This window comes from Caretta caretta, chromosome 22 (genome assembly GCF_965140235.1).
Source record: "Caretta caretta isolate rCarCar2 chromosome 22, rCarCar1.hap1, whole genome shotgun sequence".
Lineage (NCBI taxonomy): Eukaryota > Metazoa > Chordata > Testudines > Cheloniidae > Caretta > Caretta caretta.
The window spans coordinates 7,901,759-7,922,407 of NC_134227.1; the positions used below are offsets into that span (position 1 = coordinate 7,901,759).

At 44.8% G+C, this 20,649-nt stretch overlaps 1 protein-coding gene and 1 long non-coding RNA gene across 2 annotated transcripts; one reads left to right on the forward strand and one right to left on the reverse strand.

Annotated features, from left to right (window-relative positions):
- Positions 1-1,557: 1,557 nt before the first annotated feature.
- On the reverse strand, positions 1,558-20,613 carry LOC125625327 (uncharacterized). The gene is made up of 3 exons (XR_007353513.2): positions 20,406-20,613; positions 2,938-3,126; positions 1,558-2,629 (listed from the first exon to the last, which is right to left on the reverse strand). It is a non-coding gene; the product is annotated as an uncharacterized LOC125625327 (long non-coding RNA).
- LOC125625326 (surfactant protein C-like) lies at positions 7,421-17,687 on the forward strand. The gene is made up of 6 exons (XM_048827206.2): positions 7,421-7,493; positions 8,683-8,820; positions 10,707-10,844; positions 13,442-13,558; positions 15,972-16,091; positions 17,545-17,687. The coding sequence occupies exons 1-6, from the start codon at positions 7,446-7,448 to the stop codon at positions 17,626-17,628; spliced, it is 645 nt and encodes a 214-aa protein (XP_048683163.1). The 5' UTR covers positions 7,421-7,445; the 3' UTR covers positions 17,629-17,687.
- Positions 20,614-20,649: the final 36 nt, after the last annotated feature.

The window sequence follows — 20,649 nt, forward strand, 5'->3', positions numbered from 1 at the left end:
AATTTGTGTGGGGGGGTGGAGGGTGAGAAAACCTGGATTTGTGCTGGAAATGGCCCACCTGATGATCACTTTAGATAAGCTATTACCAGCTGGACAATGGGGTGGGAGGAGGTATTTTTTCATATTCTCTGTGTATATATAAAGTCTGCTGCAGTTTCCACGGTATGCATCTGATGAAGTGAGCTGTAGCTCACGAAAGCTCATGCTCAAATAAATTGGTTAGTCTCTAAGGTGCCACAAGTACTCCTTTTCTTTTTGCGAATACAGACTAACACGGCTGTTACTCTGAAACCTTGCTTTCTTCTGGTTCTTTAAACCACTCCAAAACAATTTCCAGTGCTATAAAAGTGTTGGATTGTGAAGTGACGCCCACTTATTCTTCACTGACGTCACTTTGTGACTTTTTTTCTTTTTTGTATATTTTTTCATTGGGATAAATGGTTCCTATAACTGATCATTCACAAGACTGATGTTCATAAAATGGAGGTTCTATTGTATGACTCATCCACAATGGGTTGAATTTCCCACCCTTCGTGTCAGTACCTCTTCTTTAAAACCAAATACATGAAAGCCATGTGTTAGGCTTCCTCATCTGAAACATTGTTTAGTTGTGAGATGATATGGATTTTCAAGATGATTTGACCAAAACGAGCAAAGTCAGCTACTGAAACCCCTCATGGAGTTAACATGGAGGAACTGGGGAAAGCAAACACATGGCAAAATGAATATAAATGCCTTTTTTCGATTTTCCAGAGCTCACAGAAGCGTAGATGGAGCATCTATGTGCACTTCTGGGGAATCATCATTTACATCGGTTTTGGCCGCTAGAGCGTTCTGTCCTTCCTGAAGAAGCACAGAAGTACTAGAATGCACTTATAACAAACCTGTCTGTATATTAGTCCTGGATCTGAAGGCTCTCAACCCTTTTATCTTAGCTATACATGCTACAACCTTTGTGATACATGCAGTCATTGAATAAAGAACTTTTCAATGTGCTGTCAACCCTCTCCTGCGGAGTAACTCCCTAAGCTGGTAGGAGTAGGAAGCTTTTGTTCTTTTTGTGGACAGCCAGTAGAGGGAGACACAATCAAACACGTAGTATTTTACATGTGTGTCGTGTCCATTCTGGGCACCCCAGTGCTGCCCTGCGTGGATCAGTCACATAGCCACAGAGCAGCTCTGTTAATTTAACAGCTGGGAATAGCACATAGCATAGGGGGGGAGGTACATTTAGTTCCTTTTGATTTTATTTTAGGAACATAGGAATTGCCAGATGGGATGAGACCCAAGGTCCCTCTAGCTCAGTATCCTGTTTCTGACTGTGGCAAGTACCAGATGCTTCAAAAGATGGCACACAGTAGCAGACGTGGGGTAATCGGTCTCCACAATGGGTCTCATCCTGATCTCTAATAGTGAGGGATTGGCTTAAACCTGACTCACAAGGGTTAACAGCCCCTCCAGAATTCTGGTGTCATTAATGATGATTTCTGGTCTTTTTGACTGGAGCACAGCCCCCAGATGCTCCAGAGGAAGAACCTCTCCTGGATAGGGTAGGCCTGAGACTGAGGGAAGGGTCAGGAAGCTTCTTGGGAGTTGCCTCAGAAGGGAAAGTTTGTGCTGGCTTTGGGCACAGACAGGAAGCTAGGGGAGGGTTTGGGTGCAGTAGGAGGAAATGTTTTCCCAGCAGATCCAAACTCATAATTAAAAACTTCATTCTCAAATGCATAATAAAAGTGCTTCCCCCTTCGTGGCCTTTCCCAGGCCAGCATCTGTAGAGGGATCCAGGCGCCTCTAATCTCTGCTGTTCATGATGGCGACGTGGGGAAATCCAGGAGCCATTTTGTGTATCTGATGCTCGCTGCTTGCAGTGCAGTTCCGCTATGTGCTTTTGTTCCCAAGAGTTTTCGGCAAGTACTAACTAATTCAGATAAGGTGATAATCCAGTTAATGTGTGTAGGTACTGAATTACTTGCTTCCTGTAATATACTACACAGATAAGGAAATCCATAAAATGTGGATAAGCAAATGTTTTTACTTGGGAGGTGTTATATCGATTTTGATGGACTATATGGCCCCTAAAAATCAAAGGTGTTAACATAGCCAACTCACTGTCCAACAGTAACAGGGTTAAACAAGGGCTCCAGCTACAGAGATCTCAGCCTTCTTGGTGCAAGGACAAACACACTAGGAAATAAATGCCAAAGCTTAGAAATGTATTGACTGAGACACACAAAGGGAAAAGACTCAACACAAGGCAAAAAGCATTAAAACTGAAATTGAGCAATTATGCCAAACACACAAACCTTATCCAAATTTCTTTTTGAGACAGGGAATATTTGTTTAAGCCCCTTATTCTGTTAAGCAGGCCTTTTTGATGGGGAAGAAAGGGTTTGTTTAGTCGTTTGATTCTGAGTGGGGAATGACTCAGTACATATAAAAGGGAGAGAGGCGATCCGACAGTAAACGATGGGGTAATATGGCTTTTGTTGATCTTCTCAGGATCCGGGGCAGCTGGTCAGTCATGGACTGATGCTTGGGCCAGGAGGCTGGCCATGATAGCTGTTGCTCTGGACACTGGTTCAGCTCCCCAGTCAGGGACATCGTCTGGATCAGGGTGGCCAACCTGAGCCTGAGAAGGAGCCAGAATTTACCAATATGCATTGCCAAAGAGCCACAGTAACACGTCAGCAGCCCCCCATCAGGTCCCGCCCCCGCTTCCAGCGCCTCCCACCCACCGGCAGCCCCACCAGTCGGTACCTCCCCCTCCCTCCCCATCAGCTGTTTAGTGGCGTGCTGGAGGCTCTGGGTGGGAGGGGGAGGAGCAAGGGCATGGCAGGCTCAGGGGAAGGGGCAGAAAGGGGTGGAATGGGGACCGGGCCTGTGGAAAAGCCAGGGGTTGAGCAGTGAGCACCCCCCGGCATATTGGAAAGTTGGCACCTGTAGCTCCAGCCCCGGAGTTGGTGCCTAGACAAGGAGCCGCATATTAACTTCTGAAGAGCCGCATGTGGCTTCGGAGCCCCAGGTTGGCCACCCCTGGTCTGGATGGTCTAGGCAGGTCCCTCTCCTTCACTGGTCCTTCTCAGGTGAAGAGACTGGATGGGCGGTCTCATCTTGCCGTGCCGGGGCCTTGATTTCAGGACCAGGTGAAAAGCCAAGAGAGACAGGAGGAGGAAGATTGTGAGGGGACAGAAGGGGACACACAAGGGAGGCACAGACAGAGCAGGATCTCACAAATGAGAAGCACTGCCCTGGCTAAAAGACAGGTGGAGGTGCAACTGCAAAAAACAATTACAAAGTCCAAATGGGCAGGATGATGGTGGGATGAAGTGAGCAGTTACCAGGGAAATCGTGGTTCTAGTGACTCTGAATATTCTTATGAAGTAAACCTGATCCTGATGCTCGTGATCTAAACAGGAGGCTCTATGCTTTGTTCTGCCAGAAACACAGTGTGTCAGAGCTGTGCCAATCAGCTGTGTTTTATACCAAGAGTAAGACAGTGTTAAAGTTTCTCTATGGTCTTTCCCCAAATCTTGTAGCGTGAATTTGTCACTTTGCCTCCCAGTAGTGCCTTGAGAGTGGATAGGTTTAGTGACATCTTCCCACTTTCATGAGCAAACATAGAATTGAACAGTTTGAACAAAAGTGAAAAAAACCAACGTAAGCTTCACTTACAAAAGGACAATATTATGAGAAAAGAAGCATTATGAATGACAATGTGGCTATTTAATGTTGAATCATTAGACTGGTTCTTTAACTGTCCTCTTGTGTTGGTCTGAGACAGTTCAGTAGTATGTTTCCAGGTATTAATTATTGGTTTGATCAAATTTTATATATATATATATATATTAGGGCTGATGATTAATTGCAGTTACCTCACGTGATTAACTCAAAAAAATTAATCGTGATTCAAAAAATTAATCACGATTAATCGCAGTTTTAGTCGGACTGTTAAACAATAGAATACCAATTGAAATTTATTTAATATTTTTGGATGTTTTTCTACATTTTCAAATATATTGATTTCAACTACTATACAGAGTACAAAGTGCACAGTGCTCACTTTATCTTATTATTTTTATTACAAGTATTTGCACTGTAAAAAGATAAAGAAATTGTATTTTTCAATTCACCTCATACAAGTACTGTAGTGCAATCTCTTTATCATGAAAGTGCAACTTACAAATGTAGGATTTTTTTTGTTACATAACTGCACTGAAAAAACCAGAACAATGGAAAACTTTAGAGCCTACAAGTCTACTCAGTCCTACTTCTTGTTCAGCCAAGCGCTATGACAAACAAGTTTGTTTAGATTTACGGGACATAATGCTGCCCACTTCTTATTTACAATGTCACCTGAAAGTGGGAACAGGCGTTTGCATGGCACTTTTGTAGTATTGCACAGTATTTACGTGCCAGATATGCTAAACATTCATATGCTTCGGCCACCTTCCAAAAGACATGCTTCCATGCCGATGATGTTCTTATTCCAAATAGCTTAAGCCACTTTAAAAATGGGAGAAGATAATTTGGAATAAAGCAACCTTATTCTGGAATAAGAGCATCCACAAAGAGTTAATCTGTTGACATTTACACTCTACATTTATACCTACCTTAATCCAAATTAACGTTGCTGTGTAGACAAGCCCTATATAGAAACAATTTGAAGAGCCAGGTAGCCATGAAGAGGAACATCCACAAGACCCAGTTCTACTCCCATTGAGGTCAGTGGCAGAATTACTACTCACTTCAATAGGAGAGGAGTACTTGTGGCACCTTAGAGACTAACCAATTTATTTGAGCATGAGCTTTCGTGAGCTACAGCTCACTTCATCAGGTCTGATGAAGTGAGCTGTAGCTCACGAAAGCTCATGCTCAAATAAATTGGTTAGTCTCTAAGGTGCCACAAGTACTCCTTTTCTTTTTGCGAATACAGACTAACACGGCTGTTCCTCTGAAACTTCAATAGGAGGAGGCCCTTTTTTTAGCACATGCTTGTGTCAGCAATTGACCGGTCGTTTTGACTCATTCCTAACCAGAGGACCTGCTACTGAGCACTGTTAATTAACAAAGCACTTTGCAAGTGTAGACACAGCATATTCCTTGCTCTGAAGAGTTTACAATCTCCAAACACAAATACACATGAAACAGCACTGGACAGTACAGGGATAGGAGGGCGTGGGGTGTTACTGGGGAAGTAAAAGAGGGATTTACTGAAGAGGTGCAGGGAAGGCAGGATTTGAAGGAGGTGAGGCATGGCACCTGGTAGATGAGGACTGGGGAAGTGATGCAGATGTAGGAGGGTAGCATAATGGAAGGGATGAAGCAGAGCACAGGGGTGAAAGGAAAGCAGAGTGATTCGCACATCACAACCACAATCTCCCACAATAGCCACATTCCTCTAGAAAAATTATGCTAGTGACCAGTAGGACAGATTTCACAGGCGCACAGATTCCAAGGCCAGAAGGGATCATTGTGATCATCAAGTCTGACCTCCTGTATGACACAGGCCAGGGAACTGCCGCAAAACAATTCCTAGAGCAGAGCTTTTAGAAAAACATCCAACCTTGATTTAAAAATTATCAGTGATGGAAACTCCACCACGACCCTTGGTAAATTGTTCCAATGGTTAATTAACCTCATTGTTAAAAATGTGTGCCCTATTTCCAGTCTGAATTTGTCTAGCTTCAACTTCCAGTCATTGGACTGTGTTACACCTTCCTCTGCTAAATTGAGAAGCCCATTATTTAGTATTTGCTCTTCATGTAGGTTCTCATAGACTGCAATCATGTCACCCCTTAACCTTCTCCTTGTTAGCCTAAACAGACTGAGCTCCTTTAGTCTATCATCATAAGACATGTTTTCTAACCCTTTAATCATTCTTCTTGTTCTTCTCTGAACCCTCTCCAATTGCTCAACATCCTTCTTGAATTGTACACTCCGGAGCTAGACACACTATTCCAGCAGCAGTCACACCAGTGCCAAATACAGAGGTAAAATAACCTCTCTACTCCTATTCGAGAATCCCGTTTATGCATTCAAGCATTGCATGAGCCTTTTTGGTCACAGAGTTGCCACAGAGTTGCGCTGGGAGCTCAGCCAATTATCACCACTCCCCCCACAAATCTTTTTCAGAGTCACTGCCAAGATAAAGTCCCCCATCACGTAAGGACAGCCGTCATCATAGGTGCTGAAGACATGGAGCAGAAGGACCCCCGCTGCTGAATTGCTGCCGAAGACCCGGAGCGGAAGAAGCGGTGGCGGGTCTTCGGCGGTGGGTCCTTCACTCCGCGACCCACCGCCAAAAACTCTCGTGGGGGCCCCTGTGGGGCCCAGGGCAAATTGCCCAACTTGCCCCCCCACACCCCGGGTGGCCCTGGATCCAAAACGCTCTGTATTAGTGACCTGTCTTCTTCTTTATTTATCACTCCCCCAATTTTTGTGTCACCCGCAAACTTTATCAGGGATGAATTTTTGTTTTCTTCCAGGTCATTGAAAAACATATTGAATACCATAGGGCCAAAAACATATCTTTGTGGAACCCCACTAGAAACATACCCAGTCAATGATGAGTCCCCATTTACAATGACATTTTAAGACCTATCAGTGAGCCAGCTTTGAATCCATTTAATGTGGTATGTTAATTTTATATCATATAGCTTTGATTAATCAAAATGTTGTGCAGTACCAAGTCAAATGCCTTACAGAAGTCTAAGTATATTACATCAACACTATTACTTTTATCAACCAAACTTGGTATCTTTTTATTCACCTTACAAGTTAGTTTGATGTATACCCATGTTGACGTACATATTTTCCATATACCCACATTGATTGGCATTAACTATATTACCCTCCTTTAATTCTTTATTAATCAAGTCCTGTAGCAGCTGCTTCATTATTTTGCCGAGAACTGATGTCAGCCTATAATCACCTGGGTCATCCCATTTGGCCTTTTAAAATATTGACACCATATTAGCTTTCTTCCAGTCTTCTGGAACTAATTTAGGAAGGTCAGTTTTAGTGGACCTGAGAAGTTCAATCCAGACTGATTGAACCAAGGGGGAACCGGATTCTCTGTTAAAGACCCCTCCTGGAGAATACCATGCCAGAAGCCTCCTCTCCTTTAAACACACATTTTAAAGTTCAGCAGAATTTATATCCAAAATGTGATTCCAGCTGCTTTTTTAAAACCTTCCCAGTTCCCAGACAAGAGATGATTTTATGAGGCCCTGTTAGTAATAAATTTGATAGTTTTATAATGGTTCGTTTCTATTATCATGTTTGGACAATCATGAAAAATTCCTGCAGCAATAACAAGGAAGTTCAGGGCTTTAAAAATCATAGGGGGAAAAAGAACACTGGATCCCTGGACACTTTATAAAAGCATGGGAGGGCTCCTGGGAGGGAAAACAGCTGCCTTGGATTTACAGTGAGGGACGAAAAAGATGGATTGCAAAAGCACTACCGAGCTCACCGTGCCTGCTCAGCCACTTGTAAGTAACGTAATTTTTGGTTAGAAGGAATGGGAGACCCCCTGTTTGGTAGCATGTGTCTCCCAGAAATATTTAATCAATGCCTATTAGCTAGTCATTTGATCAAAGAAAGAGTTATGTGCAGAGTGTATTTGTCTCAAATGAATCAGCTTGATGTCACACGCCTAGATTGGATAGGAGACTGCAGTCTCTGTCCCCTGGCCATGTTTTTAAACAGCCTGCATTCAACATGATTCAAAGAAAGCACATTCCCCAATTAATGTCTCCCAATTGCTAAACCAGGACAATGGTATTTACCCTTACCAGAAACAGGGGGTGCGGGATCTTGTCCCTAGGCTTAGAGAAGATGATTTGGGGCCAGCTCTGTGCAAAAAAAATGTCCAGGTGGTGGGTAAATCAATACAGGTGGGTGGCAAGAGGACAGGTGGGGTGAATGAGAGGGCCCTTGGGGAGCAGCTGGGGGAAGTCTGGGCTGAAGCAAACTCTGAACATTTCAAGGTATGGATTAAATCTAAGATGCCCTTCATGACGGTAGGGAAGAGCATTGGCAGCATGTCAGCTCAGCAAGGTGACGCAGGGCTGAAATGGGGACTTCAATTTTAAAAACTGTCTAAAATGTGTAATATTTAAAAATGCATGATTTAAATGAGGGCTGGTTTTCACCAGTCTGCACACATTCTAAATATCTTCACTAGAAATTAAACTTTAACATTTAAATACCTTTCTATAAAGTACACCGCTGCCTTCGGTCAGCACCCAGCCCCCTCTGGCCTGGGAAAGCCCTTGGCATGGACACCCAGAAGATGCTTATCCTGACTGAATGCACAGCCTGTTCTATGTTCTGACTTGAGCATGGCGCCATTTAAAGTGAGGCTAGAGAACATACTGCAAATTCAGCTCTGTGAACAAGATGGTTTTGGGGGAGGAATGTTTAGTTTTTGCTTTTGCTACCTCTCTCCAGTTTTATTCCCCTCATTTAGGGCCTAATGCTTTAAAACTTTACGTAGTCCCGCCAAAGTCAGCTGGAGTAGTGTGACTGAGAACTACTTATCTGAATAAGAGTTTGCAAGATCAAACCATTTAGTCAAGACTTTACCAGGAACACGTCTCCTATTTCTGATGTTTTCACCACCAGACACACTTTGTAACTGAGAATTATCAATAACCCGGGACATTTATTTCTCTTCAGGTTTACAGCTTCATGCCCAAAGTGAGCACAACCCAACAGAGAATCATGCTTGCCTCAGTGATGGTGATTCTCCTGGGCTTCTTCATAGTTGCCGGCACTTTGGTGGGAGTTTACCTGACCCACAAACACACAGAAAAGGTAAGCAGAGCAGCCAGTGGGAAGCTTATGCCGCCACTGTTTGTGCAACATGCCTCTGATACATGTCCGGCAATTTCAGCCACAAACTGTTCTCTGAGATACCAGACCTGGCACAAACTTGCATTTCTGTCCCTAATGCACATTTACAAATTCTATCAATCATTCTTACATGCAAAGTTTTCACCTTACCAGCTCAAACTGTCCATTTCAGACAGCATGACATAATGATCTAGAAATCATCATGACATCAAGGCACTATTCTTAAGATCAGGTTTATAAACCTCAAAATGTGTCTGAAAGGGCTCTGATATATATTCATATCAAGGCAAGGACTTCTCCAACTTGTCCCTCGGTGGGTGATTTAGCTATGGGTTCCTTGCAGTTTGCATGTGTCATTCTAATCCGCCAGCACTGTGTATACAGATCATGCCTTTACTTTAGAAGTTACATCGAGAACTTCCTTTGAAAGTAGGTACTTTCCTGTATTTACACACACAGTATGTGCAATTTTATAGCAGTTCTTGGTTGTAATAAGTGTTGTAGCACAGTTAAGAAGTAAACTAAGGTAAATCCAGCTCAGTGCCTGGGGAATTTAGCCATTCGCAGTAAGAGTGGGCAGCCTGGTGCACCACTTTGAAAATTCACCCCCTGTTGGCATAGTAAGCCCCCTGATTCAGTCATAGCTCCTGCTTAACTCAACAGAAACCCTGTCGGCACAGAGGGTAAAATCTGGCTTCCGGCTATAATTTTGCAACCCCACTGAAGTTTTGGAACAGCCTTCCAAGGGAAGCAGTGGGGGCAAAAGATCTATCTGGCTTTAAGATTAAACTCGATAAGTTTATGGAGGAGATGGTATGATGGGATAATATGGTTTTGGTAATTAAATATTCATGGTAAATAGGCCCAATGGCCTGTGATGGGATGTTAGATGGGGTGGGATCTGAGTTACCCAGGAAAGAATTTTCTGTAGAATCTGGCTGGTGAATCTTGCCCATATGCTCAGGGTTTAGCTGATCGCCATATTTGGGGTCGGGAAGGAATTTTCCTCCAGGGCAGATTGGAAGAGGCCCTGGAGGTTTTTCGCCTTTCTCTGTAGCATGGGGCACAGGTCACTTGCTGGAGGATTCTCTGCTCCTTGAAGTCTTTAAACCATGAATTGAGGACTTCAGTAGCTCAGACATAGGTGAGAGGTTTTTTTGCAGGAGTGGGTGGGTGAAATTCTGTGGCCTGCGTTGTGCAGGAAGTCAGACTAGATGATCATGATGGTCCCTTCTGACCTAAATATCTATGAATCTATAAATTATATTTGCCTCTGGGTGTCTTTGTTATTTTTATTCTTGTATTTGTGTGAAGTACAGTGGGCCAAACTCTCTCCTGGGATGCACATGCAGGGTCAGACTGTGTTACTCAAGGGGCTACTTAATGAACTGGCATTATCAGCAGCCTTTAAAAAAAAGCTGATGTGCATGTCGTTTCTGTACATGGGTGGACTCCCCGCTGCCTCAGGGCACGTCTACACAGCAAAGAAAAACCTGCAGCTTTCCTATGCCAGCTGACTTGGCTCCTGGGCCTTGGGCTTCTGGGCTGTTTCATTGCTGTGTAGACTTCTGGGGCTTTGGGCCTCTCCCATGCCACAGGGCCCTAGAGCTTGAGCTCCAGCCCAAGCCCAGAAGTCTACATAGCAATGAAACAGCCCGGAAGCTCGAGCCCGCAAACCAGAGTCAGCTGGCATGGGCCAGCCACAGATTTTTCTTTGCTGTGTAGACATGCCCTCAGGGGCTATGGGTATCTGGAATAAGCCTCTTGGCTCACTGCACTTTCACCCTTCCCTGACGAATGTGCTAGGGTCTACAGATGGTATTTCATATCCTGAATGTTTCTTTGAGGTCCTTGACATGGTCATCCAGGGAAACAAGGGGGAAGAGGAAGAGCAGACGGCCATGGTAAATGAACGGGAGAACGTGGCCGCTTTCCACGTCAGAAGAAAGAAATCCACAGCCACAGTTGTGTACAACTATAACCAAGTAAGTGCAAGCAAATGGGCTGGAAGAGCTGGATTGTACTGGAAAGAGGAAAAGGTTGAGTTCAGATAATCAACAAGCCAGGGCCACTTGTGCTTGTGCCAAGAAAGTTCTGCCTTTTCCACTTTGTTCCAGGAATCACAGCAGAGGACCGCAATCTTTGCCAATCTGGTCTCTGATCAGCCCTCCCAATAGAATAAGTTCTTCCATGTTCTTCCAGACTACGGTGCAGGAGACAGCAGCTTTTACTTAGGCAGGGAGACCAGGCGGGGGTGTCCCATTCTGTTATTACTGAACCTATCCTTGGAGCATGCATGATACAAGAGTCTCAATATTTATTATCATTTTTATTTATTTGTTTTGTGGTAGCACTTAGCAGCCCCAGTCACAAACCAGCACCTCATTGTGTGAAGCTCTGTACAAACACAGAACAAAATGACAGTCGGTGCCCCAAAGGGCTAACAATCGAAGTAAACATACAAAGATTTGATTTAGGCAGCAACAGCCAAATGCTAGTTGTAGATGTGGATGACAGACTAATACTAGTGACTGACCTCAGCATAGCCATACCAAGTTACTGCTGCACATGGCCAGCTCTCAGCATATAAAGTTAATGTAGAAACATCTCTTCTATGGTCACTTTCAGTTAATCCTTTAAATTGGGTCTCAGTCCCCCTTTACATGTTGACTTTAGGGCTTTGAAGTAGATAATAGAAGTAGAGGATGAATAAATTACATCAAAATGATAAGCATATGCAGGTTTCTTTCTTTAGCTACACAGCTCCTTTCACAGCTCTCCAATGGAGTTTTTTAAAGGCTTAAGTGAAATCCTCAGCAGGTTTTGTCTGATCCAGAGGTTCCCAAACTGTGGTCCGTGAGCTCCATTCAGGTGGTCCGCGGATAGTTCCCTCTAAAGTGCATGCCTGGGCAGCTGCACATGAGAGAATGAAGGGCCACCCACCTAATTAGTGGAGACACGCAGGCGCGGCTCCACTAATTAGGTGCCTGGACCCTGAAGAAGACGCACATGTAAAGTGAGGTGGTGGCCTGGGGGGGAATAGGGGGTAGGTGTGAGGTGGCAGTGGGTCGAGAAGAGGGGATGGGAGGAATTTGGGATGTGCAGGGCTGCGGCGGCCAGAGAAAGAGGCGACTTTCCCCAGCTCCAGGGCTGCGGCTGCCAGGGAGAGATGGCCCTCCTTCCCAGCCCCAGCTCTGTAACTGCTGCGGCAGGGAACAGACCCCCCTCCTTCCCAGCCCCAGCTCGGGGGCTGCCGCAGTGGGGGAGAGTGGACACATCCATCGCATTTGAAAGGTAAGACTACTGATGTTAACATATGAGTTGTGTGCTTTTATTTGTAGAACAAAAAACTGTTAATTATTAAGTTTTTTTTAATATAGCGCTTTTATCCAAAGGGCTTTACAATAGTTAGCTAATGATACAAACAACATTTGGAAAGATCGTTAAGTGGTCCGCCGAGACCCTCAGCAATTTTCAAGTGGTCCGCGAAAAAAAAAGTTTGAGAACCATGGGTCTGATCCAAGTCACGAGGATGTTCTGTACCTGCCAGAGCAGGAGGTAGCTTCTCTCTAACTAATTTTAAACTTTACTGAGCTGAAAATTACACCATCACTCCTTATGTGAATGGGCCCAGATGGAGGCAGAAATGCTGGATAAACCAATGTTAAACTAAACACCCGTTCATCGAGTTAGTAGTCTGTGGTTCAGAGAGAGTTAAACACAAGTTTGAAACTATTCTAAAACGTACATCAAGGGTTTTATATTTCATTTTGAATTTTCAAGTATGAGCCAATTTTGAAAAAGTCATTATTTTTTGCTCAAAAATAAACTACTACTGAATGAAAAGGAGTCTCCTTTTCATTGACGATCTAAGAGATATTTTCAAAAGTACAAATTTCCTTTCAGATGAAAACCAGTTGCTGTCAAGACGCTTGGGGCCAGATTCTTGACCCTGCTAAGGCAAAGCAGGCAATCCAGCCCCCTGATCCTTTGTGTAAGGGGGAATTAGCAGGTGGACTAAAGCATAGCGGCTCTTCTCTCCAACTCACAAGCTCCTCGTGTATGGAGAAGAGTTCTCAGAAGAAAAGGGATCCCTAAACCCCAGTCATTCCCAGCTGCCTGAGTGGACCCTTGGAGCTGTGGGGCTGGGTATAATTTAGTGCAGCATCCAGGTTTCTCTAATGCCAGAAGTTCCAAGATTAGAGGAATGTAAAGATGGCTTCAAGCTATCTTTTCCTCTATGCTGCTCCTGTGCTGAACAGAAAATGTAGCCCTAAAAGTTTAGAATTTGGCTATTCCCCATACACCCACTGAAATTCTAGGTTGTGAAATGGCCCTAAATTAAAATGGATGAGAGCGTTTGCAGTAAACTTTGTGAAAACTTTTCATAACCTTTGCACAGCTTCTCTGCTGGGGGCATAGGCAAGACCAACCCAGGCATCTCTACTGGGGAAATAACAAACAACTTCTATGCAAGCTTTTACCCAGGGAAATTTCACAGGTTATCTTGTTGGTCAATGAACATCGTAAACTTTATTTTTTGCAAGTGCCTCCTACTGACGTTTTGGATGTTTGCTTGTAGGGTCTAATAGGTCTCAGAATCACCAACAGTAAAAAATGTTTCATGATGAAGATGGATAAACTCAACATACCAAGCTTGGATGAAATTTCCAGAGATCTCCCAAATTTTAAAGCCAAAGTAAGGTTCACAAGTCTGGGCTATTATCACAGTGTTGTACTACTTCATAGAATCATAGAATATCAGGGTTGGAAGGGACCTCAGGAGGTCATCTAGTCCAACCCCCTGCTCAAAAGCAGGACCCATCCCCAATTAAATCATCCCAGCCAGGGCTTTGTCAAGCCTGACCTTAAAAACTTCTAAGGAAGGAGATTCTACCACCTCCCTAGGTAACGCATTCCAGTGTTTCACCACCCTCCTAGTGAAAAAGTTTTTCCTAATATCCAACCTAAACCTCCCCCACTGCAACTTGAGACCATTACTCCTTGTCCTGTCCTCTTCCACCACTGAGAATAGTCTAGAACCATCCTCTCTGGAACCACCTCTCAGGTAGTTGAAAGCAGCTATCAAATCCCCCCTCATTCTTCTCTTCCGCAGACTAAACAATCCCAGTTCCCTCAGCCTCTCCTCATAACTCATGTGTTCCAGACCCCTAATCATTTTTGTTGCCCTTCGCTGGACTCTTTCCAATTTATCCACATCCTTCTTGTAGTGTGGGGCCCAAAACTGGACCCAGTACTCCAGATGAGGCCTCACCAATGTCGAATAGAGGGGGACGATCACGTCCCTCGATCTGCTCGCTATGCCCCTACTTATACATCCCAAAATGCCATTGGCCTTCTTTAGACTTTGATTGAAAGCAACAAATTTTAAACCTGGGGTGCCAAACTCCTGGCCTACTTAATGTATTTATCCAGCCTCCCTGAAAGAATCAGATTCGGTAGTAAATAAGATTTCATATTTTTAAAGTTATATTTCCAGCCCGTATGGCTTGAAAATAAACTTTCAAAATGTAATAACACTCTCGTTGACTGAAGCAGCTCTAAGAGAGAGATAAACTGCTCCAAATTCATCTTGGTGGACAGTTAACCCTGAAGCCTAATGATCATCTAGGGACAATTTCCAAGTAACCTAAATGTTCAAATTTAGCTAATTTGTGCTCACAGTTATATAGGGATACTAAATAACTGCATGTACAAATGACCAAATAAATGAAGGGAGGAAATGATCCTAAAAGTACCTTGCATCATTTTCCCCACTGAGTAATACTGAATGCAACAGTAACTAGCATATAAGGTTCATATTCTACCCTCAATCATTTGCAAGCCTCCTAGGGACAGCAGTGGCCAATCTGGTTTAGATCCTTGACACTAACTTCATAGACCCAGTCCACAGTCCATAACTTAAACTGTACTCTGGCCCCCTCCACAGATCAAGCTGGACACCTTATTTTAGAACCCACCTTTCCCCTGAAAGTGAGTTTCTGAATTACAGTTGGATACACTGAGTGCACCTGGACTCCCCAAGCAGCTGGTGGAATGGCCAGTGCCATACTCTCTACGATGTCTCTGAATGACACTAGCTGTTGGCTATATAGGGCTCAAATCAGAAACTCAAGATAGCTGTCTACAAATGTGCTTTCAAAGGCATTTTCCCCATTAAATACAGGCTGTATTCAGCAGGATGGTTAAGGAGCTGCTGCACTGTCTGCTGTTACCAAGAGATTCTGCTCTTGGCATATTTGGACACAAAATTCTCTCACCTCAGCCTCTTAGGGTACATCGACACTGTGTTTTAAAACCTCTGGCAGTGAGTGTCAGAGCCTGGGGCTACAGATTCGGGCTTGCATGGCAGCACTAACAGCAGCACTGTAGATGTTGCGGCTCGGGCTCTGAAACCCATCCTCCTCCCCAGGCTTCAGAGCCTGAGCCTGAACGTCTACACTGCTGCTTTCAGTGGCATAGCACAAGCCCTGTGAGCCCGAGTCTGTAGAACCGGGCTTTGAGACTCATTGCCAGGGGTTTTAAAATGCAGTGCAGACATGCCCTTACTTTCATGGCCCTTTTATGTCCCCTCCCTCTGACAGAACCTCAGGATAATGTTAGAGATGGATTATTGAACTGCTGTCCCTGGAAACCCAGTGATGTCTGACTTCCGGGGAGAGGGAGGGGAGCTGGATGAGTCTCATAGGACTCAAAGTGGTGTCAATCATCCACCAAGGTTCTGCTTACAGTTCAATAGCTTACTTCTCATTTTAAAATCTGTGAAAAATTGACCAAGGCCCCTGTCCTGCAGGGGAAGGTATCCCCTGGTAGCTGGGGACACTAGATCGAATTGCTGAAGCCCAGATGTGTGGCAGCCCAATGTTCGGCACTTGGCTGGATGTCATGGTCCTGGGTGTGAAAGACAGTTCCTGTGACTTTGAGAGGGATTTACTTCTAGCTAACGAAACTGTGCTCCACAGTTGCTAGAGGAAAGCTACAGAACATTTCCACTGACTCAAGCTCTACTTGGTTTCTTGCTTGCTGGTATCAAGCACCAATGCTTGTACCTGGCTCATACGAAGGGCTATATGTGGCAACTTCGTTTCCAGCAGGTCTCTGGAGACAAAATGTCTTACAGCTTCACAGAGGCGGAACCGGCTGACCGCACTACACTGGGAACAACTCTGAATATTCTCTGCAGCGACATCCCCATCTACTGGGCTCTGCCTGTGAGTGTCAGTTTCCTTTTCATTTTAGATTCATTTGGAGAGGGGTAAAAGGTTAAGTCAAAACTCTCCTGAGTCAATCAACGTGGCTCCCCTCCTCCCCCGACTTGCTAGGCATGCAGCTTCCGGGGCATTTCAGTGGAGTCAGAAAAGGAGAGAATTCCATATCTGAAGCCAAAGTGGAAGAACGTTTCAGTAATAAACCATCCAACCACACCCTAACCTGCCACTGCTAAGCAGAATGTCCTGATCTGGGGGTACAGCACACTCAGTGCCTGGACATTCGCTCTGCAACATCATCACGTCATGACCTACCTGGTTCAAGCCTGTCTCAGGACAGAAGGTGCTCCCTAGTTCAACTAGCACTCTCTTTCCACCCACACCCCACGGGTAGGTGCACAAAGCGTGGGGTTCCTCTGGGCTGGTGTCACAAGGTCATGATGTTTGTGTCATAAGATTCACATGCTCCTGTAGCAACACTGTTGATGGGAAGTGGGGCATTACCACACCATGTGGCTAGAACCAGAATCCAACCCTATTCCAAAGAGTCAAAAGCTTAGTTCAGCACTGCCCATAACATGAATATGCCTACAGCAAAGCCTCATGTGGACTGACATTTTGGGAGAGTTGCATCATTTATCCAGAGCAGAAAGGGCTCAGTAAGGAGCCTGGATGGCCCAGGATGCTGATAAGAAGCTGATCTAGGGTGGATGGCCTGCTCAATCCTAATTTTGATAGGTGTTCCATCTCGTAATGCTCACAGGGTATGAAAATCATTCTAGATTGCCAAGGGATCTGATGCAAAGCATCATACAAGACTGGGAGGTATGAAGATAGCAGTTAAGAGAAACAAAGACTGATCTGAAGTCTCATTCTCAGTAGGCAGGATGAACAGGCCTTAGAGGGAGGTAAATTAAACATTTGGAGAGTGAATAATTTACATCCGGCAGGTTAGAGTTGCCCCACCCCATTCTTTTTGTGACCTGTGCTTGCAAATTATTAAAAGCATCCTACATTTTCCTTGGGGCCAATGTTTGCTTGCCCTGCCCTGGCTCTGTAATATCATACCACACTCAACCACGCCTATGATGTGATCACTATTCACGAGGTCGAGGTTTAAAAGATGGTAATGCTAGGCTGTGATTCAGACACTGGATTTCAGTTTGCACCCAAACTAATTAACCTCCCTGCTTCTGGATCAGAGTATGAGTATGGGTTTGGTATTCGTCCGATGGATCACATGTAGCATTTCTTGTCGCTATCCAACCTTGACAGCACAGTCTTGAAAATAAGTTTTGTGTCTCACCCCACAAATTTGTTTTTTGAAAGGTAGTTGGGTTTAATATTGTTTATGGTAATTCAGCCATGCTCCATCACTTAATATGAATAACCAGGTAGAGCAAAATGGAAACAGTTGGTAGGAGTTCTTTGAGTTTCTCCTTTGTTTTGCCCCCAGCGCAAGATCCAAGGAAACCGCAGCAGTTCTGCTTCTCTTGGCTCCCCATGGTGTTTCTTTAGCTCTTTCTGTTTCTGCTTTTGATCCGAAATCTCAAGTTATTGTGTGAATTATGCCTACTCGTCAGCACAGACGACAAGAGTCTTGGATGAGGCAAGCATCAGAATAAAAACAATTTTTATAACTTTTTGTACTGGGTAATACATCAAATCCCCTGGGTGTTTCAGGAAACCCTTCACAACTGGACAACGCTATCCTGCAATACGTAGATCAGATACAGCTTCCAAAGCTTTGTCACAAACATGTTGGAGACCATAAGAAATAAGATTACTGCAAAATAGGGAAAAACAAATCCAGTATGGGAGGGAATAAACAGGAAATCAACACTCTCTAGAGAGGACCCCTCAGCCCTGAAGGCTTCATCACCAGTTTCTATAAAAGTTGCTCTGACATCAAACCATACAAGAAAAATTCACCAACATTTCTGAGAGATTAAACAAAGCAAAAAACTACTTCTGCCCCCAAGAAACATAGCGAAGCTCATTAAGGCTCAGAATCATAAATGTCCCCAGACCAGGAAGACTTTCAGTTTTCTGCAGACCAATATCGATCATTAAAAATCTGAAGACAGCACTCTTTGTCTAATGCAGAAGAAACTATCTCCAGTATTGCAAATGCCCGCCAGTTATAGATTTTGGCACCTGAAGGATGAGTTCTCACTATGAGAGAAGCTCCTTCATTCCTATGATTTTCAAGGCTGCCCTGATGCAGCAGGCCTTCTCTGACTGCCCTCCCTTCCCTGCCTCCAGCTAACCCCAGCCATTATTGTCTGCTCATGATCTGCCACTGCTCTACCCTGGGTTATAGGAGGTTGCGGAAGAGCTACTATATTTCTGGCAGAGGTGTGGGACACAGGGGGGAGTCAGGGAATTTCTACTTCTTGGAAAATTCCAGAGGTTTTACTGTAACATTACTTACATGAGTGATGAAGTTATGCATAAAAACAGTCACGATAGTGTCATTTTGAACATTACAAATAGTTTCAACACTTAAGATTTTGAAGTGTTAATGGCTAATCCTGGTTAAAATCCTATTGTAAAAGGGGCAAGTCATAGTTTTAACACATTAATTGTTTGAGAACTATTTACCTAGTGTAGATGTGGTTAATGTTTCAATAACTCCCACTCCCTTTTATTGACCAAAAAGGAACCATTAAATGCCCCTTCCTCCATATGAAACAGAAACATTGCTTGAGACAGATTGCTATGTCATGGATTCACACTGCGTGGGCTATGCTCTGGCCTTTAAACTGGCTGCCAGGGTTAACCCTGTAGTGTGCCAAACCCCCAAGGGTCACCCTTTTCCATAAGGATAGGCCATGTGGCTTCAACATCTCCAAAACAGGGTCTTCAGGCTCCAACACGCCTGTTTCTCGCTATGAGCTCTGTAAAGCGAGTCTGACTGAGGTAGGCTCCAGCTCAGAGACTTTTTACTCCCTTTTGGGGTCAATGGAAATCAGTAATTGCAGCAATTCAAAGCAGACTTTTCCAAAACAGGGTAGGTTCACACGCTTCTATTGGGAAGATTACTCATTCACAAACCTAAAGTCATCTCTCAGACAGAATGAGGGAAAGAAGCGAGCATCCTGAATATCTTAAAATAAGTTTCTTATGTTCCTAATTTATACTGTTTTTAAATATTTAAGGCACCTAAAAAATCGTTCTAGGCTCCTCAAAGAGGAAATGGTATTATCCATATCACAGTGTACCAAAACTAAAAAAAAGCAGCTTTTCATCTTCCTGAGAAAATCATACTAGATATCCTAAGGGAGACAATTTAGTTCTAGTATGATGAGTAAGACAACATTTTTACATACTCAACAAATGTCATTCCTAGCATTCATTTAAAACGATTTCATTGCTCATCTTGCTGTTTGCAAGGACAAGGTTGCATGTACTTACTCAGTGTAAGCACTTGGCCCCCCTAATGAATTGGGAGATATTTAAACAGACCAAGTATAATCACTTTGTAAGGACTGAGATGTTTTATTTATTTATTTTTAAGAACTACATATCCTGAATTAACACACACATCTAAAACAAAGGGTAGCATAAGTGATGTTGCTAGAACTCCTTTACCCCAGTACTGTAGAAGACACTGCCATTACCACGGCTAGCGCAGTAGGTTCTGCAATTACCACAGCCTAAGCAAATGCTGTTTGCAAGGTACTGTTTATCACCGTTACTCCTTCACCCATTTCATCAGTCACCGACTTCGGAACGCAATGGCCACGCACGGTGCTTTCCTAGTACTCTTGCTGCCACACTCCCTCATTCTGTGTGGTTTTTGTAGCAACCCTTTGGGTCGCAAAGCTTGCATAGGATTTCCATCTGACCCCTATATGCGCTTTAATGAGTGGGCTGCGCGGAGTTTCCCTGGTTTCTCGTCCCTCCACAGCCTGGCCAGGAGGGTGCCGGCGAGCCTTGCCCAGGTTTCTGCGGGGGGGGGCACGAGGACTAGACCAGCTCAGCTGGGGACTAGGCCTGAGCCGTTTGTTTTCACACCCAACGTGGCGGGTCGCCAGCGACGCCCCAGGGGGAGCATGACTGGAGAGAAGCTGGGTCCCCAAGTCAGCCCTTGGCCCGAGGTCAGCCCTAGAGAGACCCCAGACAGGCCAGGGGCCAAGCCCTCACGAGCGCCCCCACACTGCTGCCACCTGCCTGACGCAGGACGCTGACTGACTAACACCTCCCGGGGCTCCCCTTATATAGCCCATGAAACATCGCGAGAAGGCAGAGGGCGCGAGGAAAGAGCTGGTTGCCGCCGAGCCGGAGTTCTCGCGGGATTTACCCCTCACCTACCTAAGCGGGTGTGGTCTTGAGGGAGGAGCCGACGCACGTTGCCCTGCCCCGACAGGCCTAGAGCTCAGCAACCCGCCCCCTTGCCGCTAGTAGACCAATGGAAAGTGCGGGGCGGAGCCGAAGGGACACACCCCTTGAGGCTCCCTGGTCGGCTTTTCCCCGGCCCTTCTCACCCTTCCGCCTTGGCACGAGAGCGAGGCGGGCCCTGGGCGTGCGCCTGCGCAGGACGGCGAGCAGAGGGCGG

What these genes read in the sequence shown, in the direction of transcription:
- LOC125625326 (XM_048827206.2), top strand. Translation starts at nt 7,446, where the DNA reads ATGGATTGCAAAAGCACTACCGAGCTCACCGTGCCTGCTCAGCCACTT. An exon ending in CCGTGCCTGCTCAGCCACTT is followed by an intron (nt 7,494 to 8,682) that starts GTAAGTAACGTA and finishes ATTTCTCTTCAG; the next exon opens with GTTTACAGCTTCATGCCCAA. An exon ending in TCCCAAATTTTAAAGCCAAA is followed by an intron (nt 13,559 to 15,971) that starts GTAAGGTTCACA and finishes CTTCGTTTCCAG; the next exon opens with CAGGTCTCTGGAGACAAAAT.